The 22,111-nt window shown below is 64.3% G+C and overlaps 1 protein-coding gene across 2 annotated transcripts in view; it reads left to right on the top strand.

Moving 5' to 3' along the window:
* SHISAL1 (shisa like 1) overlaps window positions 1–9,070 on the top strand; it is a 55,166-nt gene extending 46,096 nt beyond the window's left edge. For both annotated transcript variants that reach the window (XM_070053028.1, XM_070053027.1), the window contains exon 5: window positions 7,917–9,070. In XM_070053028.1, coding sequence (XP_069909129.1) covers window position 7,917 — 1 coding nt within the window. In that variant the 3' untranslated portion in view covers window positions 7,918–9,070. The remainder of the gene's footprint in view (window positions 1–7,916) is intronic.
* The last annotated feature ends 13,041 nt before the right edge of the window (window positions 9,071–22,111 follow it).

The following is a 22,111-nucleotide window of genomic DNA, read 5'->3' as shown; positions in this document are numbered from 1 at the left end:
AGGGAGGGAAGGATTCTTTTCTCAGCTCCACTCCCGAGACTGGGGTCAGGCCCCCCTGCATCGGCCGCCACCAGCTTCCAGAGGACCAGGCTTCCGAGTGCAGGGCCATGGCCAGCTGTGGTCACACACCCAGCCCCGGGCTTCCGTGATCGGGGGCTGACCCCGGGCTGGCCTTGGAGTCAGGCCGAGAGGTTCCAGACGCAGTTCAGGGAGGGGAGCGGACGTGGGGAAGGGCGTCTGTCGGCCGGCACCCTCTGGACCCTGGGCCCTCCATCGGCCCTCGTGGCGCTCCGGTGAGCTGGTGGTGTCGGCAGGTTTTGTTACCGGCAGAGCTGTGCAGACGCGTGTACTTTCGAGGGGCGGGGCTGTCCCAAGCAGCGCCTTGTGTGGTCCCTGCAGAAAGTGTCCATGGCGCAGTGCCACGCGCTGTCCCCCGTGCCCAGCCGAGCGGGAGGGGGAAGCGGCTGGCTGGGTGCATCCATCCTGTGGCACAGACGGCCCCGAGGCCCGGGGTGACGTCCCCCCAGCGGCTGTCACCGGTGAACCAGCCTCGGTGGCTGGGAGTCTGCTCTGGGGCTCAGGGGTGCCTGACAGCGTGTGTGGGCAGTGCGGGCTGCTTCCGGGAGCTGCTGGGGGTGAAGTAGTGCCCTCGCCCAGCTCCTGGAGAGGCCTCCTGCCGTCCTGGGCCTGGGCCCCTTCCTGCACTGGCCTCGGTCCTGGCGTCCCCTGCACACCTCCCTCTCTCACCTCCTCTTCCGGGTACCCCCGGGATTGCATGGGGCCCAGCGACCAGGCCAGGGTCGCCTCCCCTGGCAGCCTCCTCCCCTTGTCACACAGCAGGTCCCTTTTACCTCTGGGGGGCGAGACGTCTTTGGGGGCCGTTGTACCTGCACAGGTGTACACCTGGGGGACAGGACACGCACGAGAGTCAGTGCGTGGAAGACGTGTATTGTGGAGAAGCTCTGCACGGATCCCCCCCCCCCCCGCCCCGTTCCCCCAGGTAAAATGCATCTTTCAATTCCGCCTTGCTAGGAACGTTCTAGAAGCCTTTTGTTGCGCGTTAGGACCGGCGCCAGCCGCCTTGGGAGAGCGCCCGAGCCGTCTTCCAGGGCCTGCAGGGTCAGTCTCCAGTCTCGGAAGTGCTCGGGAGACACCGGCCGCAGCTTAGCTCCAGAACTGCCGGGACGTCACCGTTAGGCAGCCGTAGCCGGGAAGCCACAGCGTGGGGACCCAAGGCGCCGAGGGCCGTGGCCGCGGGTCCGGGACTTCCGGGTTGGGGGGCCTTGCCTGGGTGACAGGTGAGTTCCGCTGCTCCGCCTCCTCGCCCGGCCTGTGCCCCGCCCAGCCGCGCTGGACGTGTGCGGTGGGGGGGGGGGGGCGCTGCCGCTCCTCGCTCCTCCCGTGAGCAGCCTTGGGGTCTCCACAGGAGCTCACCCGGCTCCCGCCCCCCGGCCTGGGTGGCCCTGGGGGTTCAGCGGGAAGCCCGCGCCGCCCCACACCCACCCTGGCCGCCGCGGGCTGCTTCGCGGCTCACCTGGCACTTACTCCCGTTGGGCCGCCGCCGCCTCTGCCGGCCCCCGCACCGCCAGCCTTTCTGTTGCCAGGCTGACAGTTCTGGAAGCTTCATTATGCAAATTGCCAGGTGCTCCCTTATCTTCCCTGTTAGGGTGCAGACGCGGCCCGCTGTGCCAGCTGCAGATGGGGGGTGCACTGCCCGGCCCACACGACGGTGGCCGTGTGGCACCAGCTGCAGATGGGGGCTGCACTGCCCGGCCCACACGACGGCGGCCGCGTGGTCCAGTGGGCAGCAGCAGCATCGGCGGCTGCCCGGGCCTTGGTTTCCTCACCATAGATCAAGGACAGGTTCTGGGAACCAGGCCCGGAAGAATCAGCACACACCACGGGCCCCCTCCTCCCCGCCGCTCCCCAGCCCCGCGTGCTCGCCTGGCCCCCACCCAGCCAGGAGCCGCTGGTGCAGACCGCCGTGGCCCCCTGGGGGCTCAGCCTGGGCGTCCCCTCCTCCTGGTGGCGTCCCCAGGCCAGGCCCCCCAACACTCAGCGCTGAGGCAGCCGGCTCCCTGCACCTGTGGACCCACTGCGTGGCGGGGCGTGGCCACCACAGAAGCAGACAGGAGGTGACGTTCACTAGTGGTCCCTTCTGGAAGGCAGCTCAATGCCAAAGCGGCCCCGAGGCGCCGAGAACCTACGAGCAGGGTGCACTGTGGTCAGGGGGTGTCCATGGCAGTGAGGTTGACCCGCAGCCCACGCGTGGTGCCTTTGGGGAGAGTCCAAAGCCCAGAGAAGCTGAGTGACCAGGCCGGGGCCGCACAGTGCGTGAGCAGCAGGGGCAGGACCTGAACCCCAGCCTGTGTACGGAGTGCCAGGCCCAGGATTGTCGGGGAAAACAGGGCGGCCTGTGTGGCTGCAGGAGCCCCGTGGAGGCCACGAGGCACCGAGGGCAGGAAGGGCCTGGGGCTGGGCAGCCATCGGGGCTGGACTGTGCCGAGCACCGAGCACTCCGGCTTCTGTGCTGAACACGCCCGGGGAGGTGGGAGCAGGGACACCTGTTAGAAGCACTGAGCGGGGCAGGCGGCGGGTGCGATTTGGGGTCTGTGTTCAAAATAGAGCCAGCGAGAGAGGCTGACGGGTGGCCCTGGGCGTGAAAGGCAGGCAGGCAGGCGGCAGGGCAGGCTCGGGGCTTCCAGCAGGACAGCCAGGAGGGAGGGGCAGGTCCAGACGGAAGCTCGGAGTCGGCCCTGGATGCGTTCAGTAGCCAAGGTGGGGGAGGGGCCCCTGGGAGGCAGGTGTGAATCCAAGACAACTTCCAGGAAGGTAAGTGGCAGTAAAGCCACAAAGCCCGGCAGCGGCACCCTGGGAAGGAGAGCGGGGGGGCGGAGCATCAGGACAGGGTTCTAGGGCAGCCACGGACTGGGTCACGGACAGCGGGGGCCCCTCCGCTCCCTGCACCGCTCCCGAGCCGCAGCCTGAGCCGTGATGGAAGAGCCGGTGCACCTGTCGCCCCGGGAGGCGCGTCTCCAGGCTGATGGCCGGGTGCTGCAACGTGGGGTTGCCCAGACATCAGGCTCCAGGCCCCCTGCCCGCCGTGAAGCCGAAGCCGCACCTGCCAGGTGCCTCACCCTCGGTCTCTGCCACCGCGATGCAGGCCGGGCGGGCGCGGGAACCTGGCGGTTTCCCACGACAGCTTCCGTTCGCATCGTGCTTGTCTCGGGTTTTGGAGTGGCTGCCTCACGGCGTCTGCCTCTCTGCCTGCCCCCCACTCAGACTTCTCCCTTCCTGGATCCGTGGGGTGACCCCCTGTGCTCTTGGAATTCACCCGTTTCGCGGAGGCTTTGTGATGGCGTCGGGTGCAGCCACGCGGGGCTCCTCGGTTCCTTTGCTTGGTCGGCGCTTCTGCGTCAGGATTCTCCCGAGCCGAGCGTGCTGTCGGCCCACAGGAAGGCCAGGGCGAGCCTGGGGTAGGGGCAGACAGCGTGGCCTGAGGGAGGCGAGGGACCAGCCCTGGGTTGATCGGGGATGAGAGATTGGCAAGGCTGGAGATGGCGTCTCTGGGTGCTTTAGGGAGGCTGAACCAGAGGACCTGTGCACCAAGGGCCGCAGGGGCCGAGTTCCAGGGCAGAGGAAGGTTGGGATTTTCGTTTGGGGCAGGTGCAGTTTGGCGCCGCTGTTAGGTGACGTCAAGCGTGCGTGCTTTGACTGACAGCGTGGGTGTGGGTGTGAGTTTGAGGCTGGGGTGATGTTGACATCCCTGGGAGGAGATGACAGCTTGGGGGTGCATGGAGAGGAGAAGGCGAGGGCCGGACTGGCCAGCGGTGGGCAGTGACCGCTGGGGGCCTCAGGGGCAGGAGGCAGGATCGCTGGGACCACGGCCGCTGAGGGACGAGTCGGGGGGCCGAGCGCTGGCCCCCAAATTTCGCAGCATGGAGGTCTCGGCTGACGTCTGCAAATCCCTGTGGGAGCCGTGAGGGAGGCGGAGGCCACCCACCCCCTCCGTGTCTTGCGTGTTCAGTGCCTTCCGTGCCTCCCTGCTCTTCAGTAAAACCTGCGGTTGGATTTACTTGTTGGCTCCTCCTCTTGAACTCCATCGCGGTTGTCCCTTTCTTTCTTTCTTTCTTTCTTTTTTTTTTTTTTTTGGCAGAGTGGACAGAGAGAAAGGTCTTCCTTTGCCGTTGGTTCACCCTCCAATGGCCGCCGCAACCAGCACACTGTGGCTGGCGCACCGCGCTGATCCGATGGCAGGAGCCAGGTGCTTCTCCTGGTCTCCCTGGTCTCCCATAGGGTGCAGGGCCCAAGCACCTGGGCCATCCTCCGCTGCACTTCCTGGCCACAGCAGAGAGCTGGCCTGGAAGAGGAGCAACCGGGACAGAATCTGGTGCCCCAACTGGGACTAGAACCCGGTGTGCCGGCGCCGCAAGGCGGAGGATTAGCCTAGTGAGCCGCGGCGCCGGCCGGTTGTCCTTTTCCTGTCCTCAGTCTTCCCTGGGCTGTTTTTCTCCAGCGTTTTTAGTTCAGTGATTAATGCTTCCCTGTTTATTGATAACAGCGACGGTTGCGGCTCTGACTTTTCCTCCGAGCAACGCTTTGGTTCCAAGTCACGGTTCTTAAACGTCAGAGTCTCTCCTCTTGCTGTTGCCTAAATATTCTGCAATTTTTATTTTTTACCATTTTTGACTCACAGGTTAAAGAGTTGATACATTTCTTGGGGGTAGAGTGGCTTTATTAACGTTATCGAATTCTAGTATATTATGCAAGAACATCCGATTAATACTTTCTGGAATTTAATTTCTTTGTGGCCTGATAGTCATTGTGTGTGCGTGCGTTTTCAAGAGCGCTGGGACGGAAGGAGGTGGCTCATGTTCAGTGCACACACACACTTCGTCACTTGTTAGGTTGTGTGGTTTCCTATGTCCTGGTCGTTTTTGCTAACTTCTCCTGTCACAGGGGAGCTGGACTGAAACGCACCAACGTCGGCATTCGCCGCCGCTTCCTTCCCAAGTTCCCAGCAGCCATTGCTGGCGGACCACCGAGGCTGTGCTGTTTGCCGCCTTAGCATTTGCTACTGTGAAAGCCTCATGGTGACTCGCGCCCGTGTCACAGGGTCCTTGGATTTCTCCTTCAACTGTGTCATCTCGATCCAACTTCAGCCTTTTTTAAACACAAGGTGTATTTATTTAAAAGGCAGAGTGGGGGCCAGCGCTGTGGCGTAGCGGGTAAAGCCACAGCCTGAAGCGCCGGCATCCCATATGGGCGCTGGTTCGTGACCCGGCTGCTCCTTTTCCCATCCAGCTTTCTGCTGTGGCCTGGGAAAGCAGAAGATGGCCCAAGTCTTTGGGCCCCTGCACCTGTGTGGGAGACCCAGAAGGAGCTCCTGGCTTCGGATCGGCACTGTTCCAGCCAACTGGGGAGTGAACCAGTGGATGGAAGATACACGCACACACACACACACACACACACATATCTCTCTCTCCCCCTCCCTCCCTTCCTCTCTCTCTCTCTCTCTGCCTCTCTTCTCTCTGTGTAACTCTTTCTAATAAATAAATAAATATTTTTTAAAAATTAAAATTCAAAAGCAGAGTTAGAGAGAGAGGGAGACAGGTCTTCCATCTGCCGCTTCACTCCCCATGTGGCCACAGTAGTCACAGCTGGGCCACGCTGAAGCCAGGGCTTCTTCCAGGTCTCCCACGTGGGTGCAGGGACCCAAGCACCTCGGCCGTCTTCTGCTGCTTTCCCAGCCCATCAGCAGGGAGCTGGGCTGCAAGTGGAGCAGCCGGGACTCAAACCTGTGCCCCTGTGGGATGCCAGCAATGCAGATGGCGGCTTAACCTGCTGCACAACACCGGCCCGCGCATCTCCTCGCTGGATCCCGGCCCCTGGTTTCTCTTGCTTTGAACTTGTTTCTGCCCGTACTTCTGAAAGATTTTGGTGAGACGCACACAGCATAACACTGACCACGGGTCTGCGTGTTGAAGGCACTCCCGCTGCCACACAGCCCTCCGCACCGTCGTCTCCAGGCCGTCAGTGGCCCTGCGCGCCCTCCCTCCAGTGCCTCTGTGTCCAGCGGGAGTGTTTCCATTCCGTGGCCAGCGTGGCAGGTGCGCTTGCCAGCTTCTGCCATCGTCGCGTCCGCTGGGCTCCCAGCTTTATAGCTTTCGTGGGGGCTGTGGGCTTCCGCAGTGTGGTCTCTGTGTTTCTGTCTGATTTCTAGGATGTGTCCTGTGATCAGTTGGAGACCATGCTGTTGACCCTGAGGTTTCTCATCCTGGTTACAAAGTTACAATGGGACAGGATACCTTCCTTCCCATAGAACACGCCATCTGCCCCTACTGAACGTCAAACTAGAGCCCTCGTCTTCCATTTCAACTGGTCTTCTGTTGACCCTTGCACTGCTGACTTTAAACATCTGAGCAGTTTTTTTGTTTTGTTTTGTTTTGTTTTGTTTTGGACAGGCAGAGTGGACAGTGAGAGAGAGACAGAGAGAAAGGTCTTCCTTTGCCGTTGGTTCACCCTCCAATGGCCGCCACGACCGGCACACCACACTGATCCGAAGGCAGGAGCCAGGTGCTTCTCCTGGTCTCCCATGGGGTGCAGGGCCCAAGCACTTGGGCCATCCTCCACTGCACTCCCGGGCCACAGCAGAGAGCTGGCCTGGAAGAGGGGCAACCGGGACAGAATCCGGCGCCCCAACTGGGACTAGAACCCGGTGTGCCGGCGCCGCAAGGCGGAGGATTAGCCTAGTGAGCCACGGTGCCGGCCCTGAGCAGTTCTTTAGCACCCAACTGTGCAAGATGAGGGTGCGGGGTACCTGTGTCACCCGCCCCTGCACCCCTGCACCTGTCCGTTACCCGCTTCTCCCCTGCAGCAGTCATTATCCGTAGCCATGTCTTAGACCCAGCCTCACCGGTAGAGGGGCTCCTGCTGGCGGCCATGGCGCTGGCCATGGCTCTCCTAAGACGGGCGCAGAGGTCCACACATGCACCCGACGAGTCTTCCTGCTGGCTTTGTGCTAAACAGCTGGCTCGCTTCATTCACCCACTCATTCAGCACCTGCCGTGTGCAGGTTCCCGTCCTGGGCCCCAGCAGTGAGCAGCACACACAACCCCCTGGGGGCCGTCCGGGGCCGGCTTTCCAGGGAGGACACAGGTGGACAATGGAGGCCGGCGCACGGCTCGCTGGAAGTGGCGGTGATGGTGGTGGGTGGCGGCTGTGGCTGCGGGCACAGGAGAGGGACCGAGGAGTCGCCCCCGTTGGTGCCGGCTGAGGTTCCGCCCTCCAAGGTGGCGCTCACCTTACAGAGGTCGGCTCTGAGGACCTTGTCGCGTCTAAACCCCGGCCGCCTGCCTGCCCGTGGCTCCTCTGCCCCCGGCTTCGTGTCCCCTCACCAGTGGACATCCACTTCCTCGGCGCTGGTGACAGGGCCACAGCGCCTGTGATGGGGTCAGGGTGGGCTTCGTGTCAGCGCCCTGAGCGCCCTGGGGCACCCGTGACCAGGCCACGCTGCTCTCTCCCCGGGCCCAGCCCCATCCCGGCCCCCTGCAGGGGGCCCGAATCCGTTTGGAAATTCTCTAGTTCGTTGTGGCAAGAGCGACCCCGTGATCTGCTGAGTCGGGTACTTTTCAGGCTGAACGGGGCGGTGGTGGGCACTGTACCAGGAGGCCGCTCGGGGCGGGGACAGCGCTGGGTCCCCTGGGAGTGGCGCTCGTGGCTCCCGTCCCTGGCTTTCTCCTGTCCTGGCGTGTGGCAGGGGGGCGCTGGCCTCCCCAGCACCAAGGCCGGGCTCCGGCTGCCCTCACGAGCAGACCCCCTAACGCTGTGTCTCCCTCCGCGGGCAGACCCCCTAACGCTGTGTCTCCCTCCGCGGACAGACCCCCTAACGCTGTGTCTCCCTCTGCTTCTCCCAGAAAGCCCTTTTGCCTCAGGATGGGGGCGGCGAGACCCGGAGCAGCCGGCGCAGCCTCCGAGAAGAGCGGCTTCTGCAGAGACGCCGGGGAGCGCCGGGGCGGTGGCAGCGGACGGCGGGTGCCTGGCGCCCCAGACTCCCCCCCACGGACTCCTGAGCCCGGAGCACGGGCAGGAGGCGGAGCCCCCCGGCCACAAGCAATAGTCTGTCCTCTCCCGGGCTGGGGGCTCGCTGACACCCTGGAACCCGCTGCCTGCACGCGTGGCCCGCGGGCGTGCGCACCTGTGACTCCCGGTGTGCGTTCTGTGCGCTCGGTCCCTTGGGTGGGTTTAGCGGAGCTCCGTCCGTCAGGTCCCCTGGGGGGGCACAGGTCACCGTGCGGCTGGCAGCTGCGGCCGGGGTCTGAGGCTCACGCTGCTGCTTGCGAGGGTCGCTGACGGGGCCGGCTGAGCGAGGGTGCAGGCTGGCCGCGCCGCGGGGGCCTGGGGAGGAGAAGGCAGTCAGCGTGTCCCTGTGGCATTTGTCCCTGTGATGACAGGGGCTCCCAGGGACGGGGAGGAGCCCCAGGCCGGCACCCCACGCTCTGTCACACCATCTGGGCAGGGCAGCTCCTGGAGGAGTGACAGAGCAGAGGAGGGGTGCCCAGGCTCTTACAGCCACGAGGCGGCCAACCCCTTGGTCTGACCGCGGCAGGGACGGGACGTGCCCCCCAGCCCAGGGCCCCCAGCTCCGTCCCCGGAGCCTCTCTCCGATGCCTTCCCGCGGGGGCCGCCCCCGAGCTGTCACTGCCCGGAGCCCATGTCCACTCGCGCCTGCTGCGTGGCGCAGGGCCCATGCTGGCCAGGGGCCCAGGTGGAGGACAGGACAGGCCTGTCTCTGGGGAGCTCCCCGCCTGGCGTGAGACACACACGGGCATCTCTGCAGACGAGGCAGCGAGGGTGCTGGAAACCCTGAGCAGAAGGTTCTAGAAATCCATCCCCTTTAAGGCGGGATTCCACAGGGCCCGCTGCCCACCTGCTGCCCCGGGGCACACACGCAGCAGGACATCCCCAGGAAGTGACCTCATCGGGTCCCCGTGCTGCCAGTGTAGACACACTCCTGCCACCAGTGTTAGCGACACCCGGTGCCCGGCTCAATAAACACGTATCCACTCCAGCCCGTGTCCGGTCTCAGACCCAGCGTCCCGGCGCACACCGGCCTCGTCCCGGGGGAGGGGGAGGGGCAGGGGGAGGGAGGGGGAGGGGCAGGGGGAGGGAGGGGGAGGGGCAGAGTGCCTCCGAGCGGTGCACTCTGGGGGTTCTGTCTGAGCAGGCGATGCCGCAGCCCAGAGATGATGGACAAGCAAGAGCCAGCCACAGGCCTGGCAGGCAGGGAACCGCTGCCAGAGACGCCGGGCGGCCGGGCCCGGCGCGAGGATTGAAGGAAGAGGAGGCGCGGAACTTTCCGGAATGTGTTTTGCGCACCATCTGGCTCCTCGTTCTCTCGACAGCCCCACCCAAAACGGGACCCTCTCCGGGTTCACGGCGGGGACTCGGAGGCTCAGCCGGGTCAGGCCTGCCCTGAGGCAGCCCCAAGTCTGGGGAGGGGGAGGGTCGGGGGGGCTCTGCTCGGGCGGTCTTGGCGAGGGCCACACGGTGACCTTCTGCTCCCGGCACAGGCTCAGGGCCGTGTCCATGCGGACGCACACGCAGCTGCCCGTGGAGAGGCGCTGGTGGAGGTCAGAGGTCACCGGCTGACGTGAGGCGTGTTAGGTCGCAGGGGGTGCCGTTCTGGCCCACCAGCGGTGTTTCCAGTGGAAACTCGAAGTCCCCACGGGGGCTGCCGTGCCGAGTCCTCAGCGGGCGGTCGGCCTGGGCACCAGGTATTCTCTGGGGAGCGGGGCCTCCCCTCCCTCTAGCTCAGCGGAGACCAGGCCCTGAGCAGACCCAGTGGGGCAGCGGGGGCCGCGCCCCCTCCTCCCCGGCTGGGGGACACTGGGGAGTGGTGGACTCTCCTTGAGCTGGGGGTGGGGGCAGGAGGGAGTAGGGGAGGAAGAAGAGGAGGGAATAGGGGTAGGGAGGGGATTGGAGGGGCGAGCAGGGGAGGGGCAGGGCCCTGGGCAGGGGCCCCACCTCTACCATCTCAGAGCTGAGGGGGCAGGACGCATGCTCAGGGGTGTGGGCCCCATGTGCAAAGCAAGTGGGTGCGGTCCTGTCGTCTGCAGAAGCCAGGGGGCCTCAGAGCCAGGGGCCAGCCCCGCCCGCCACCGCCGGGGACCCCCGCCCCTCCTGCTGCACCTGTGCCCGTGGTGTCCCCGAGCGCGAGAGTGGCAGGTCCATGCAGGTGACCCCCAGCACTGACCTTGCAGGCTGCCTGCTCTCACGGTCTCCGGGGGCTTCTGGCTGGCACCGCGGGATTTGTGACCACAGCGGCAGGAAACAAGAAACAAGGGGCAGCCTGTCCACTCAAACCCCTGTCCCACGGAAGGGTTTGCATTCGGCACGGCATTCGTGGGCCCGGCCGACTCCCCCCAGCAGGTTCAGAGCGGCTCCCTGGAGACCTGTGCCTCTGAGGACCCCACCCCAGGGGGTGGCGCCCTGCCCTGCCCTGCCCTGCCCTGCCCTGCCTCCCACCCACCCCCAGCCCCAGCCCACCAACGGACCAGGCAGGCACGTACCCTTCAAAGCCTCCGTCCTGTATTCTGGGCAAAGCTATTTTCCAGTGCCCCCAGCCTAGAGTTGGGCTCCTGGGGCTGTCTGGCTCTGTCAGTGACCTCTGACCTCCGTGACCTACCACCAGCTTCCGGGCAGGGGAGGGAGTGTCCCTGGGGGCTCTGTTTGCGGCTGGGGACATTTTCTCGGGTCTCTGAGGCTCCTCTGGGAAGCCCTGGGGGAGGGAGGCACGGAGGAGGCAGCACACTGCCGGTCACGCACCCACGCGTGTGCAGGAGGCAGCTCCGCCCCCTCGCCCCCTGCACAGGGGCAGGGGCAGCCGAGCCAGCATCTGAGAGGGGTCAGGGTGAGATCCCACATACGCGCTCACACATGTGCACACACACGTGCACACGCTTACACATGTGTGCACACGCACGACCACACATCAGCTCTGAGGGGGACCGACTGAGCACACACCATGCAGGGACTCTGCTGGGATCCTTGTCCTCGCTCCACCCGGGCGGCGTGAGTGACCCCAAAGCAACACATGTGGCCCCCATGGGCAGCTACCGTCCCCCAGACCCCATCCTCCCTGCCCCCCACGATATACCCCGGCCTGGCCTCAGCCGTGGTCCCCCTGTGTCACATGTTCCCTGTTGACACAGGGTGTCCCCACGGGCCCCTGTGTCACCCTAGGAAAGAAACAACTGGGCCCTGCCCCGGTAACATGGGTCAGGACGTCCAGAACAGCCCCTCCCTCATCGCAGCTAGAAACATTGGACGAAGCGTTTTTATAAATTGCTGGGCGGGTGGGGGCAGCACCGCGGCGCGGTGGGTTAAGCAGCTGCCTGCAGTGCCGGCATCCCATACAGGCACCGGTTCACGTCCCGGCTGCTGCACTTCTGATCCAGCTCCCTGCTCGTGCTCCTGGGAGAGCAGTGGAAGACGGCCCAAGTGCTTGGACCCCTGCACGCACGTGGGAGACCCTGAGGAAGCCCCTGGCTCCTGGCTTCAGCCTGGCCCAGCCCTGGCTGTGGGGCCATTTGGGGAGTGACCCGCAGACAGAAGCTCTCTCGCCAGCGCACTCTCTCCCTGTCTCCTCTCAACTCTGCCTTGGTAAAATCAGCCCTGGTGCATGAGAGCGCTGAGCGGTGGGGGATGACGGGGCCGTGGTCTGGACGGAGAGAGGGTGAAGACGGGCAAGGGGCTGCCTGGGCAGCCACACATACCTGCACACAACAGCAGGGTTCAAAACAGGCTCCACATACGCCAGACGCCGGAGACTGGAAACCCGGGAGAGACAGGGAAGCTTGGGACAGAACCAACCAGTAACAAGAGAGCAAATGACGATCTTGGTGACTGGGGTAAGAGCAGGCTACAGACGAGGGCGCGGCGTTGGCAGAGGGTCGGGCAGGTCCAGGGCCGAGAACAGAGGCTGGGCAGCAGATGGGGCCGCGGCGGTCAGAGGGTGGAGGCAGCGCAGGGCGCCGGGGCTCTGAGGCCCACCGGGGTGGGCACAAGGAGGTGTCCACCAGCAGACGAAGCCACTCCAGACCCAGACCTGGCCCCTGTCCCGAGAGCTGGCTCAGAGCAGGCGGTGGACACAGCTGCCAGTTCCCCCCGACTGCAGAGCTGGGGGAGAGGACCCCGGAGAACCGGGGGCTTGGGACGATTTTCAGACGCGGTGCCGATGCCGGGGCGGAGAGGGGGTGGCGACTTGCTGAGAGGAGCTAGAACGAGAAACGCTGCCCTCTGGAAGACGCCGCCGAGAGAGGGAACGGCTGAGATGGAGACTGGGAGGGCGTTCCTGCCCCCAGAGCACGCCCCACAGAGGACGGCCATGCAGGCGTCCGGTGCAGCAGCTAAGCCACCACAGGACACCCACCTCTAATCAGAGCGCCTGGGTCCTGGCTCTGGGTTTGATTCCTGCTTCCTGCTGATGGAGCCAGGAGCTGGGTCCCTGCCACCACGTTCGAGACACGGATGCATTCCTGGCGTCTGATCCACCTGACCCTGCCCCAGCTGCTGTGGGCATTCGGGGAGGAAACCAGTGAATGAGAGTGCAGTGTCTCCGGGCCGGCGCTGTGGCACAGCGGGTAAAGCCGCCGCCTGCAGCACCGCATCCCACATGGGCGCTGGTGTAAGTCCCAGCTGCTCCGCTTCCCATCCAGCTCCCTGCTAAGGCCTGGGAAAGCAGCGGAAGATTGCCCAAGTCCTTGGGCCCCTGCACCCACATGGGAGGCCCAGAAGCAGCTCCTGGCTCCTGGCTTCGGATCGGCGCAGCTCCGGCCGCTGTGGCCAATTGGGGAGTGAACCAGCGGATGGAAGACCTCTCTCTCTGCCTCTCCTTCTCTGTGTGTGTGTAACTCTGAACTTTCAAGTAAAATAAATAAATCTGTAAAAAAAAAAAAAAAGTGCAGTGTCTCTGCCCCCCTCAAATAAATTAAATACATTTTTTTTTGACAGGCAGAGTAGACAGTGAGAGAGAGAGAGACAGAGAGAAAGGTCTTCCTTTGCCGTTGGTTCACCCTCCAATGGCCGCTGCGGCTGGTGTGCTGCGGCTGGCGCACTGCGCTGATCCGAAGGCAGGAGCCAGGTGCTTCTCCTGGTCTCCCATGGGGTGCAGGGCCCAAGCACTTGGGCCATCCTCCACTGCCCTCCCAGGCCACAGCAGAGAGCTGGCTTTAAGATTTATTTTATTTTACTTGAAAGGCAGATTCACAGAGAAAGAGAAAGAGTGGCAGAGACAGGGAGAGGGAGGTCTTCCATCTGCTGGTTCACTCCCCAGGTGGCTGCAATGGCCATGGCTGAGCCAGACCAAAACCTGGGGCCGGAGCTTCATCCAAGTCCCCCACGTGGGTGCAGGGGCCCAAGCACTCCACTGCTTTCCCAGGCCACAGCAGGGAGCTGGATGGGAAGTGGAGCAGCCAGACACAAGCCAGCGCCCACGTGGGCTGCAGCACCGCCGGCATCGCGGGCGACGGCTTTATTTGCTTTCCAACAACGCCGGCCCCAGCTGCCGTGCTTCTGACCCGGCCCCCTGAGGACGCAGCTGGGAGGCTGCGGGAGCCGGGCCAAGTACTTGGGTCCCTGCCAGCCACGTGGGGGCCCGAGTGGGGCTCTGGGCTCGTGGATTTAGCCCAGCCCAGCCCTGGCTGTTGCAGTGTGTACTGGGGGGTGAATAAGCAGATGGAAGATCTTTCTCTCTGTGTCTCTCCCCCTCCCCCTGTCACTCTTTCAAATAATTTTTTAAAGTAGAAAACAAGGCAGGAGCAGCTGCTGTCACATTCTTATTCGGAATAGCGCCAGAAGTTCTTGCCAGGGCCAATGAGGCAAAGCAGGGAAACCCAAGATCCACAGAGCAGGAGGGAGAAGTACCCAGTCCCCAGCCACACAGAAAACCCAAACGAGTTTGCAAAAAATCTGCTGGAACAAGTTCACAAAGACACGGGACGCTGACCGTGAAAGCATCGATCTCTACCTAACAGCGACGAACGGCTGAGCGTCAAGCGAGGATGCAGCGTCCAAGCGGAGCAGGAGACACCTCTGGCTCGGGGACCCAAACTGCGTGGCAGTGAGATTGCTTCTCTCCGGATCCATCTAAGTTTGCCCTGATGCCCAGAAGACCCCCGGGAGATGTTGTGGAAGACCTCGGCGAGGTTATTCTAAACTCTCCCTGGAAAGAGAAAGGACCGGAAGCAGCGAAAGGCTTTGGAGGAGAAAGCAGAATTGGTCCAGTGAGCCGAGGGCGAGCTGTCGCGTGGCTGCCAGCACGAGGGCCAGGCAGAGCTGCTGGAGTGACAGGTGCACGGGCAACGGGACAGAAGGCACCGCAGGCACAGGCCGACGCCCGGCCAGGGTCGGACAGGGTCGGGCAGCAGCCTGAGGCGGGAACGAGCCCTTCTCAACAGCAGGAAGCAGAGCCTCGGCCCAAGTCCCTGCCTCGTACCTTAAAGGAGACGACATCCACCTGCAGCTCCGGCATCCCATCTGGGCGCCGGTTTGAGTCCCGGCTGCTCCACTTCCGATCCAGCTCCCTGCTATGGCCCGGGAAAGCAGGGGAAGATGGCCCAACTGCTTGAGCCCTCACCTGCTGCCTCCCAGGTTCCGCGTGAGCAGGGAGCGGGGACTGGAAGCAGAGTAGCCGGGACTCCTATCGGGCTCGCCATGCGGCGTCTGCCCTGCTGCCCCGAGCACCCGGCCCCCGTGTCGGCACTGAATGCAGTAGGCCGGGCACCGATGTAGGACCCGTGCCTGGGTTTGAGTCCTGGGTCCGCTTTTGACCCAGCCTCCTGCTGGTGTGCACCCTGGGAGGCAGACGATGGGTCAAGCACTTGGGCCCCTGCCACCTGCATGGATTCCAGGCCCCTGGGCCAGAGCCCCCACTGCCAGGGGTGTTTGGAGAGCAAACCAGCAAATGGAAGATCTCTCTCTCCCTCTCCCTTTCCCTCTCTCTCTCCAATCCCCCACCACCGATTGCCATTGCTCTGCCTTTCAAGCAGACGAAAACAAGCATTTAAGAATTTTAATGCAAATCTTTTAAAAGACTGTTCATGGCAACAGATGAGGCCAGTCTAAACAGGAAGTGTGGGGCCCAGACGCCATGCCAGGCCTCTACTTAGTGCACAGACAGCGCACGCGCGGACAGGAGAGGAACAAAGAACCCAGCGGGGAAATGGAGGGGTCCCCACGGGGAAAACCCGCAGACAGAATCGTGAGAAGCCCTGAGGCTCGGGCGGAGGGGAGGGGAGCTGATTGAGTAATGAGACCCCAGCCCCCGGCCCGGCGAGCACAGCCCAGGCCTGTTATCAGTGGCTTTGAGGGAGCTGGCTGCCCTAGGATGACCTGAAAATATCTGTTAAGTTAAACATCCACGCGGCCCTCGACCCAGCGGGGAGGGGAGGTGGTTCCACGCTGGGATGGGACAGCCTGCTCTTCTCCACAGGGCACAGACCCAGCCGTACGCGGGGAAGTTGTCACGAACTTGCTGTCCAGAAAGATGCGCACACGCACACACACACACACGGATGTGCTGTGCACGTGTGTACATACAGGAGGGAGCTTCAGGAAGTTTGTGGAAAATACATACGATGAAGTTACGCGTGGATTTCAATTTTTTTGTAGCAAGAGACATCTTAGTTTTTCCTATGTATTTATTATGAGGCAGAGGGACAGACGGATGGAGAGAGACCGCTTGTCCCCTGGTTCACTCTCCAGATGCCTGCAGTGGCCCTGGAGAGGGCCAAGGCCAGAACCTGGGACTCAGCCCCGGTCTCCATGTGGGTGGCCGAGATGCGTCGCCGGGGCCACCCAGGATCCGCGGTAGCAGGAAGCTGGAGTCGGATGGCGCCCAGACGCCCCGAGGTAGACGCCCCGAGGTGGACGCCCCGAGGTGGGACGCGCGTCTGAACTGCAGGGCCAGACCCTGCGTCCAAGTTCACCTTTCAGGGCTGTTTTTCCGTGAACGTATTCTAACGTCATCCATTGGGAAGGCGGACAGTAGAGAGAGGTCTTCCAGCTGCCGCTCTACTCCCCAGTGCCCATGGCAGCCAGGGCCGGGCAGGGCCAAAGCCAGGAGCCGGGAGCTCGGTCTGGGGCTCCCACACGAGTGGCAGGGGCCCAAGTACTTGAGCCGTCATCGGTGACCTCCCAGGACGCACACTGGCCGGAAGCTGGTGTCCCACGTGGCGACTGCACCGTGGGGCCAAACTCCGGCCCCTTCTCCCTGTGTCAGTGTCCTCGCACGCCCTCACACGCGTGTCTGTGAAACACACAGTATAAACTGACCGTAAGCCTCATTCACCTCCGGGCCTCAGGGCACCGCGTTAGCAAACAGGAAGCACGCCCGCCCGGCTCTGCAGCCGCGGACCTCACAGGAGGCTTCTGTGGACATACGCCAGCCTCGTCACCACAGCCACGACCACAGGTGCCACAGGCGTCCACATGTGGGGTGAGTGCGTGGCCCCTGCAGTGGAGGAGTGTCCTCCCGGCCTCGGGCGGGGAGGGGCCGCTGACACAGCTGTTCTGTGCCACCCCCGAGGCGGCAGCAGCCCCAGACACGACGCACACTGAGATTGAATTTGCATGCTGGTTTTGAGCTCAGATGCAGGACAGAGCAGCACACCAGGCCCGGCGCTGTGGGCGTGCCAGTGCAGGGCACGGGCGGGACCTCAGAGGCTCACGGCGGGTGCCAGGATGAGGGTGTTGCATGGATTTCAAAAATATCGCACCTAAATAAACTTGCCTTTTCATTCAATTTTTCCATGCACTTTACAAAACTGATTTATTTATTTATTTATTTATTTATTTATTTGAAAGCCAGAGAGAGAGAGGAGAGCTTCCGCCTGCTGGTTCACTCCCCAAAATGACCTGGACGACCAGGCTGAAACCTGGAGCTCCATCCACACGGCTGGGAGGATCCAAGGACCTGGGCCGTCCTCCGCTGCCTCCCCAGGCACCTTCGCAGGAGCTGGATAGGAAGCGGAGCAGCCAGGACTCGAACGGTGCCCGTACGGGACGCCGGCACTGCAAGCAGTAGGCTCCCCCACGGCACCACAGCCCTGGTCCCTGTCGGTGAACCTTCGGCAGTACCGTCGTACGTGCTGTCCCCACGGCCGGTGTTAAGCGACCCGGGTGACGTCCCTGACCACAGCACGGGAAGAGCCCGAGGCCCAGGACTGTGCTGTGTCTCACAGGCGGCGGTGGCGGCGGCAACGCCAAGGGCGCCCCTGCTGGCACTGGGAGGGAAGAGACCGGAGCAGGACGTGCCGAGGGCTAGCCCCTCGCTTTAGCACGAGGGTTCCACTGGCCACAGGATCAGTTTTTCCTGAAGGCCCAAAGCAGAGGAAGCCGGCGTTTGCTGGCGCCAGCCTGCGCTGGCCGGGAGGGGCTGGGGGTGCGCAGTGGCCACCCTCTGGGGTTCTTTGCAATGATATGAGAGGGTGCACGGGCGCCCCACAGGGGACCCGAGCCGGAGGCATCGTCCAAGCAGCAGCACACGACAGAGACGGCAGAGATGGCAGAGCGTGCTACTGATCCGGTTTCTGCAACACGCGGCTCCTCCCCCTCCCCCACCCCAGCGGGCGCCGTGGCTGCCTGCGTGCGAGCACGCGTGAGCATTCCGAGGAGCGAGTCGACCTCTTCTGGGGGCCAGGGTGGGCTGAGTGGGAGGAGGGGAGGGAAGCGAGCGACACGGGAAGACAACGGAGGAGAGCGCCAGGCCGCGGAGCCGTGCAGGTGCTCCCGCGCTTGGGCACTCGTGTCATGAAAACACGTCTGTGCGCGGAGGCCCCGGCCTGGCGGTCGCTCACGTCACCTGGTGCTGTCAGACGAGGCACCCGCCAGACTCAGGTGCTGGAATTACCACGGGACGCGCACCTGACCCCCAAACCCACGTGCTGGGGGAGGGGCTCCCGGCAGGGAGGGTAAAGAGAGCTCGCCCCGTGGCGGGGCCACGGCGTGTGCGGGACGGGAGGCATCGTGGCACCGTCCTGGCAAACACCCTGGCCCACCCCTGTTCTGGCCCCAGCTTACCCAGAGCCACGGGTTCGTGGGCTGTCAGAGCCCGAGGGGGCCCTGGCAGGAATCTCAGGCTAGCATTTCACTCCAGCACTGGGGACGTGGAGGCCTGGAGAGCAAGTCGGCACCCAACAGCGCCCAGGCGGCCGGGGCAGGGCGGGTCAGCTCTGCAGGCGAGATCCAACCTCGTCACTCTCGCTTACCAGGTCCCTCTTGATTACTCAGCAAAAACAGGCTGCCTGCCCTCCCCCAGACTCCACTTCCACCCACCCATCCCCCCGTCCACCCCTCCCTCCCTCCCTCCCTCCACCCCCCTCCTTCCATCCCCCCTCCCTCCATCCCCCCATCCCTCCACCCGTCCACCTCACCATCTCACCATCCCTCCATCCACCCGCCCATATTCCAGGCACCACGTTGGTTATCAAAGACAAACACGGCACGGCTGCCCTCTCTCCATAACTGTTTGGGCCCCACAAGCTCTGTCCCCCTCAGTCCTCAGCCCCTGCGGCAGTGCCGAGCCCAGCTGGCGCCGTGCGCTCCCTGTCGCCCCGCGCGTGCAGCTGGGCCCCGAGCTCTCGCACGCCTCTGCTGGCTCACTCAGCCCTCAAGAGGTGTCTGTGGCCAGCTCGCTCCGTGCCCTCAGAGGGGCAGCCACCCTAACAGGCGGAGACAGAGATAAACCAGAAACACCCAAACGGTTAAACAACCGCCTCTCGGAAGGCGCCTGGGCTCTGGGCAGGAGGCGAGGAGGTGGGGGCCAGCAGAGTCAGGCACGGTGCCGGGATGGGCCGCATGGGGTTGTGAGCAGAGACGGAGGAGATGGGGGCGTCTGGGAGAGCTGCGAGCAGAGGGAACGGTGAGTGCGAAGGCCCTGGGGTGGGGTGGGGGCGTGTCTGGCAGGTGGACCAGGAGGCCGGCTGCTGGAGCAGAGAGCCGGCTGAGAGCCGGAGGCGACCCTGGGCCAGGAGCCGGGAGTCAGCTGGAGCACACTGGGGCCTCGGGGACCCTGCAAGACCCCAACTTGCTCTCCAGGCAGGAAGCTGCCCCTGGGCAGGGCTAAGGGGCCTGCGAGATCTGGCCCGGAGTCTCCAAAGGATTCTCCACAGCTGTGCCGAGAACAGACTGCGGGTGGCAAGGATGGAGGTAGTAGGGACCTGGGTGGGGGCGGGGTGGAGGGAGGAGGTGGGGTCCTGGGCATCCCCATCCCCCCACCCCTGCAGACACGAGTGGGCTCCAAGGTGCAGGGCGTGGGGGGCACCAGAGCTGTCGGCCTGAGAAAGACAGGGCGAGGGGCGGGGACGTCCGTCATGATCCGATGGGGCTCCGAGATCCAGGCCGGGGGCAGAGATGGCAGCCATTGGCATCTCACTGGCACCTAGAGCCAAGTGGCAGGACAGGGTCAGGAGGGAGTGGCACATCCGAGACAGGAGCCACGGAGCCCTGGGCAGTCAGCACGGGGTGAGGAGGAGGAAGGACACGGCGTGTGGGTGCCAGCAGCCGGTGAGGGGCCGAAGGGTCCAGGGCCCACCCTTGGGCTCTGTGGGGCCGAGGGGTCCAGGGCCCACCCTTGGGCTCTGTGGGGCCGAGGGGTCCAGGGTCACACGTGTGCTGGGATCAGGTCTGTCCTAAGGAGCTTTGCTGTGGAGATGGGGGAGGGGCCGGGGGAGAGGGGAGCTGGACACCAGTGGGCGGAGCAGCCCCGCCCCCGGCTGACACCTGCCCCACCCCCATGGCACCCCTCACTGCTGGGCGCTCAGCTGGGGCCTGGCACGTGTGCTTTCCACAGCACCCCGAGTGGGGCCGACAGCACCCTCCCCAAGTCCCCTCCGAGAATAACCGAGCGCCTGGCAAACACCCGCGCCGATGAGGCGGGAGGGGCCGGGGCCGGCCGGGCCAGCACAGCCGGCTCCCGCTGCGAGTGCTATTTGCGGCTCCGGGCCGATCTCCGACAATGACCACGAGTAAATATTGGTCTTTGCACGGCAGCCTCTCCCACCCGGGCGGCCTCTGGTCTTCTGCAACCCTGCGGGGCTGGGGCTGTGAGGGGGGGCTCACCCGGGGTCTCGCAGCAGGATGGGAGAGACCCGGGGGGGGGACACCGGACACTCAGTCCCTCGGAGGGGTCTGCCGCTGTCCTGAGCTGCAGCTCCGCCTCCGCTCTGTCTCTCGAAGGCGCCCCCCAAGTCCTCACCCAGCTGCTGCTCAGATACCACGGGCGGCAGCGCTCACGGCCGCCAAGCAAGGCCTAAACGGATGCCATCGGAGCCATCACTGCCCCTCGGGACGGCCCCAGCCGCCCGGGCAGGGAGGTCAGAGCGAGGCCAGGCCCGGGGAGCAGAGCACGGGGGTCCACACACAGGCGTGCTGGGTGGGCAAAAGCCCATCCCCAGTGGACACGGGGGCAGGGCTGGGACCCCCCCGCAGCCTCCTCATCTGGGTTGTGCCCCCGCCATCGGCTCCCCGAGTGAGACTGTGACCACAGCGACGGACGCGTCGAGGCTACAGGGACCCCCACAGAAGGGCAGAGTCGGGTGGGGGGCCAGGCTGTACTGCTAAGGTCACTGGGTGGGGCGGGGCCGGGCACTTGGCGCAGTGGTCCGTTCGCTGCATCCCGTATCAGAGTGCCTCGTGCCAGTCCTGGGTGCCCCGTGGCTTCTGATCCAGCTCCCTGCCACTGTGCACTGCGGGACACAGGGGTGATGGCTCGGGTACCTGGGCCCCTGCCAGCCGTGGGGGAGACGCGGGCTGAATTCCCAGGCCCTGGCTTAGCTCCCCAGACCAGGGCCGTCTCATGCATTTGGCAGTGAACCGTGGGTGGCCTCTCTTTCTCCCTCTCTCTCTGCCTCCTAAAGAAATAATTAAAAGTTCATGGAGAATGCATCTTATGGAAAAGCTCTGCAAGGACTTCAAAATTTTTTGTACCAAGATAAACTTGTCTTGTTATTTATTTATTTGAAAGGCAGAGTTACAGAGAGAGAAAAGGAGAAAGGAGAGAGAGAGAGAGAGGTCTTCCATCTACTCGTTCACTCCCTGAATGGCCACAAAGACTGGGCTGTGCCAGGAGCTTCTTCGAGGTCTCCCACGTGGGTGCAGGGGTCCAAGCACCCAGGCCATCTTCTGCTGCTTTCCCAGGCAGCATTAGCTGGGAGCTGGATTGGCAGTGGAGCAGCCGGGACTCGAACCAGCAACCACATAGGATGCCGACACTGCAGCCGTGGCTCTGCCCACTACACACAGCACAGGCCCCTCTTTGAGCTTGTTGAAGCACCTCCATACAAAGCCCAAATCCGCCCCCCTCCACCTCACCGCTGGCCCAGCGCTGGCCTCCAGGGCCTGCACACCGACCTCCCCTGCCCAGGGAAAGCCCCAAAGACACCGAGGAGGGTCCCCCCGCGCCTTCCCTGAGCGCGTGCCGAGCTGACCGGCGTCCCCCAGAAGATGCCTGCGCCCTCATCCCCCGGGGCTGCGACCTGACCCCGTGTGGCCGTGGAGTCGAGACACATCACACAGGGGTTGCCACTGCACTGCCACGTCACAGACCTGAGCCGGAGCAGGGGCGCCCCCGAGGAAGGCGAGGGGTGCTGCCCCAGCAGCCGAGGGAGCCGGCCCAGGCCTGGCTGCCAGCCTGCGGGAGGCCCCGCACCTGCTGACGCCCAGAGGGGAGCCCAGGGACGGCTCTTGGCCGCTTGTTACCGCAGCCCTGCCACGCCCCACCACGCCCCGCCGCCCCAGAGACACACTTGCTGAATGTGGGCACCTGAGCCACGGGCCGGGCACAGGCCAGCATCCCTCACCCTGACCTTCCTCTCGCCACCCCGGACCACGTCCACTCTCAGCATCTGCTCCCTGGGCCCGTGGGTCTCTGTGTGCACCCTGAGACCCAGCCCCTGCAGGGCTCAGACCCAGCTGTGGGAACCCCAGCTCCTCGGGTGAAGCATTTAGTAAATGGCACCAGGCCACGACGGTGCCCCAGTCCTGGCAGAAGCAGGTAGAAACCGCCCCGGGGCGGCCCCTTCGCGACCGGATGGAACAGGCGAGCAGTGAC

The sequence above is a fragment of the Oryctolagus cuniculus genome, chromosome 11 (genome assembly GCF_964237555.1).
Source record: "Oryctolagus cuniculus chromosome 11, mOryCun1.1, whole genome shotgun sequence".
In the NCBI taxonomy this organism is placed as follows: domain Eukaryota; kingdom Metazoa; phylum Chordata; class Mammalia; order Lagomorpha; family Leporidae; genus Oryctolagus; species Oryctolagus cuniculus.
The sequence above is the reverse complement of the archived record's forward strand: the minus strand, read 5'-3'. Positions and strand labels throughout refer to the sequence as shown.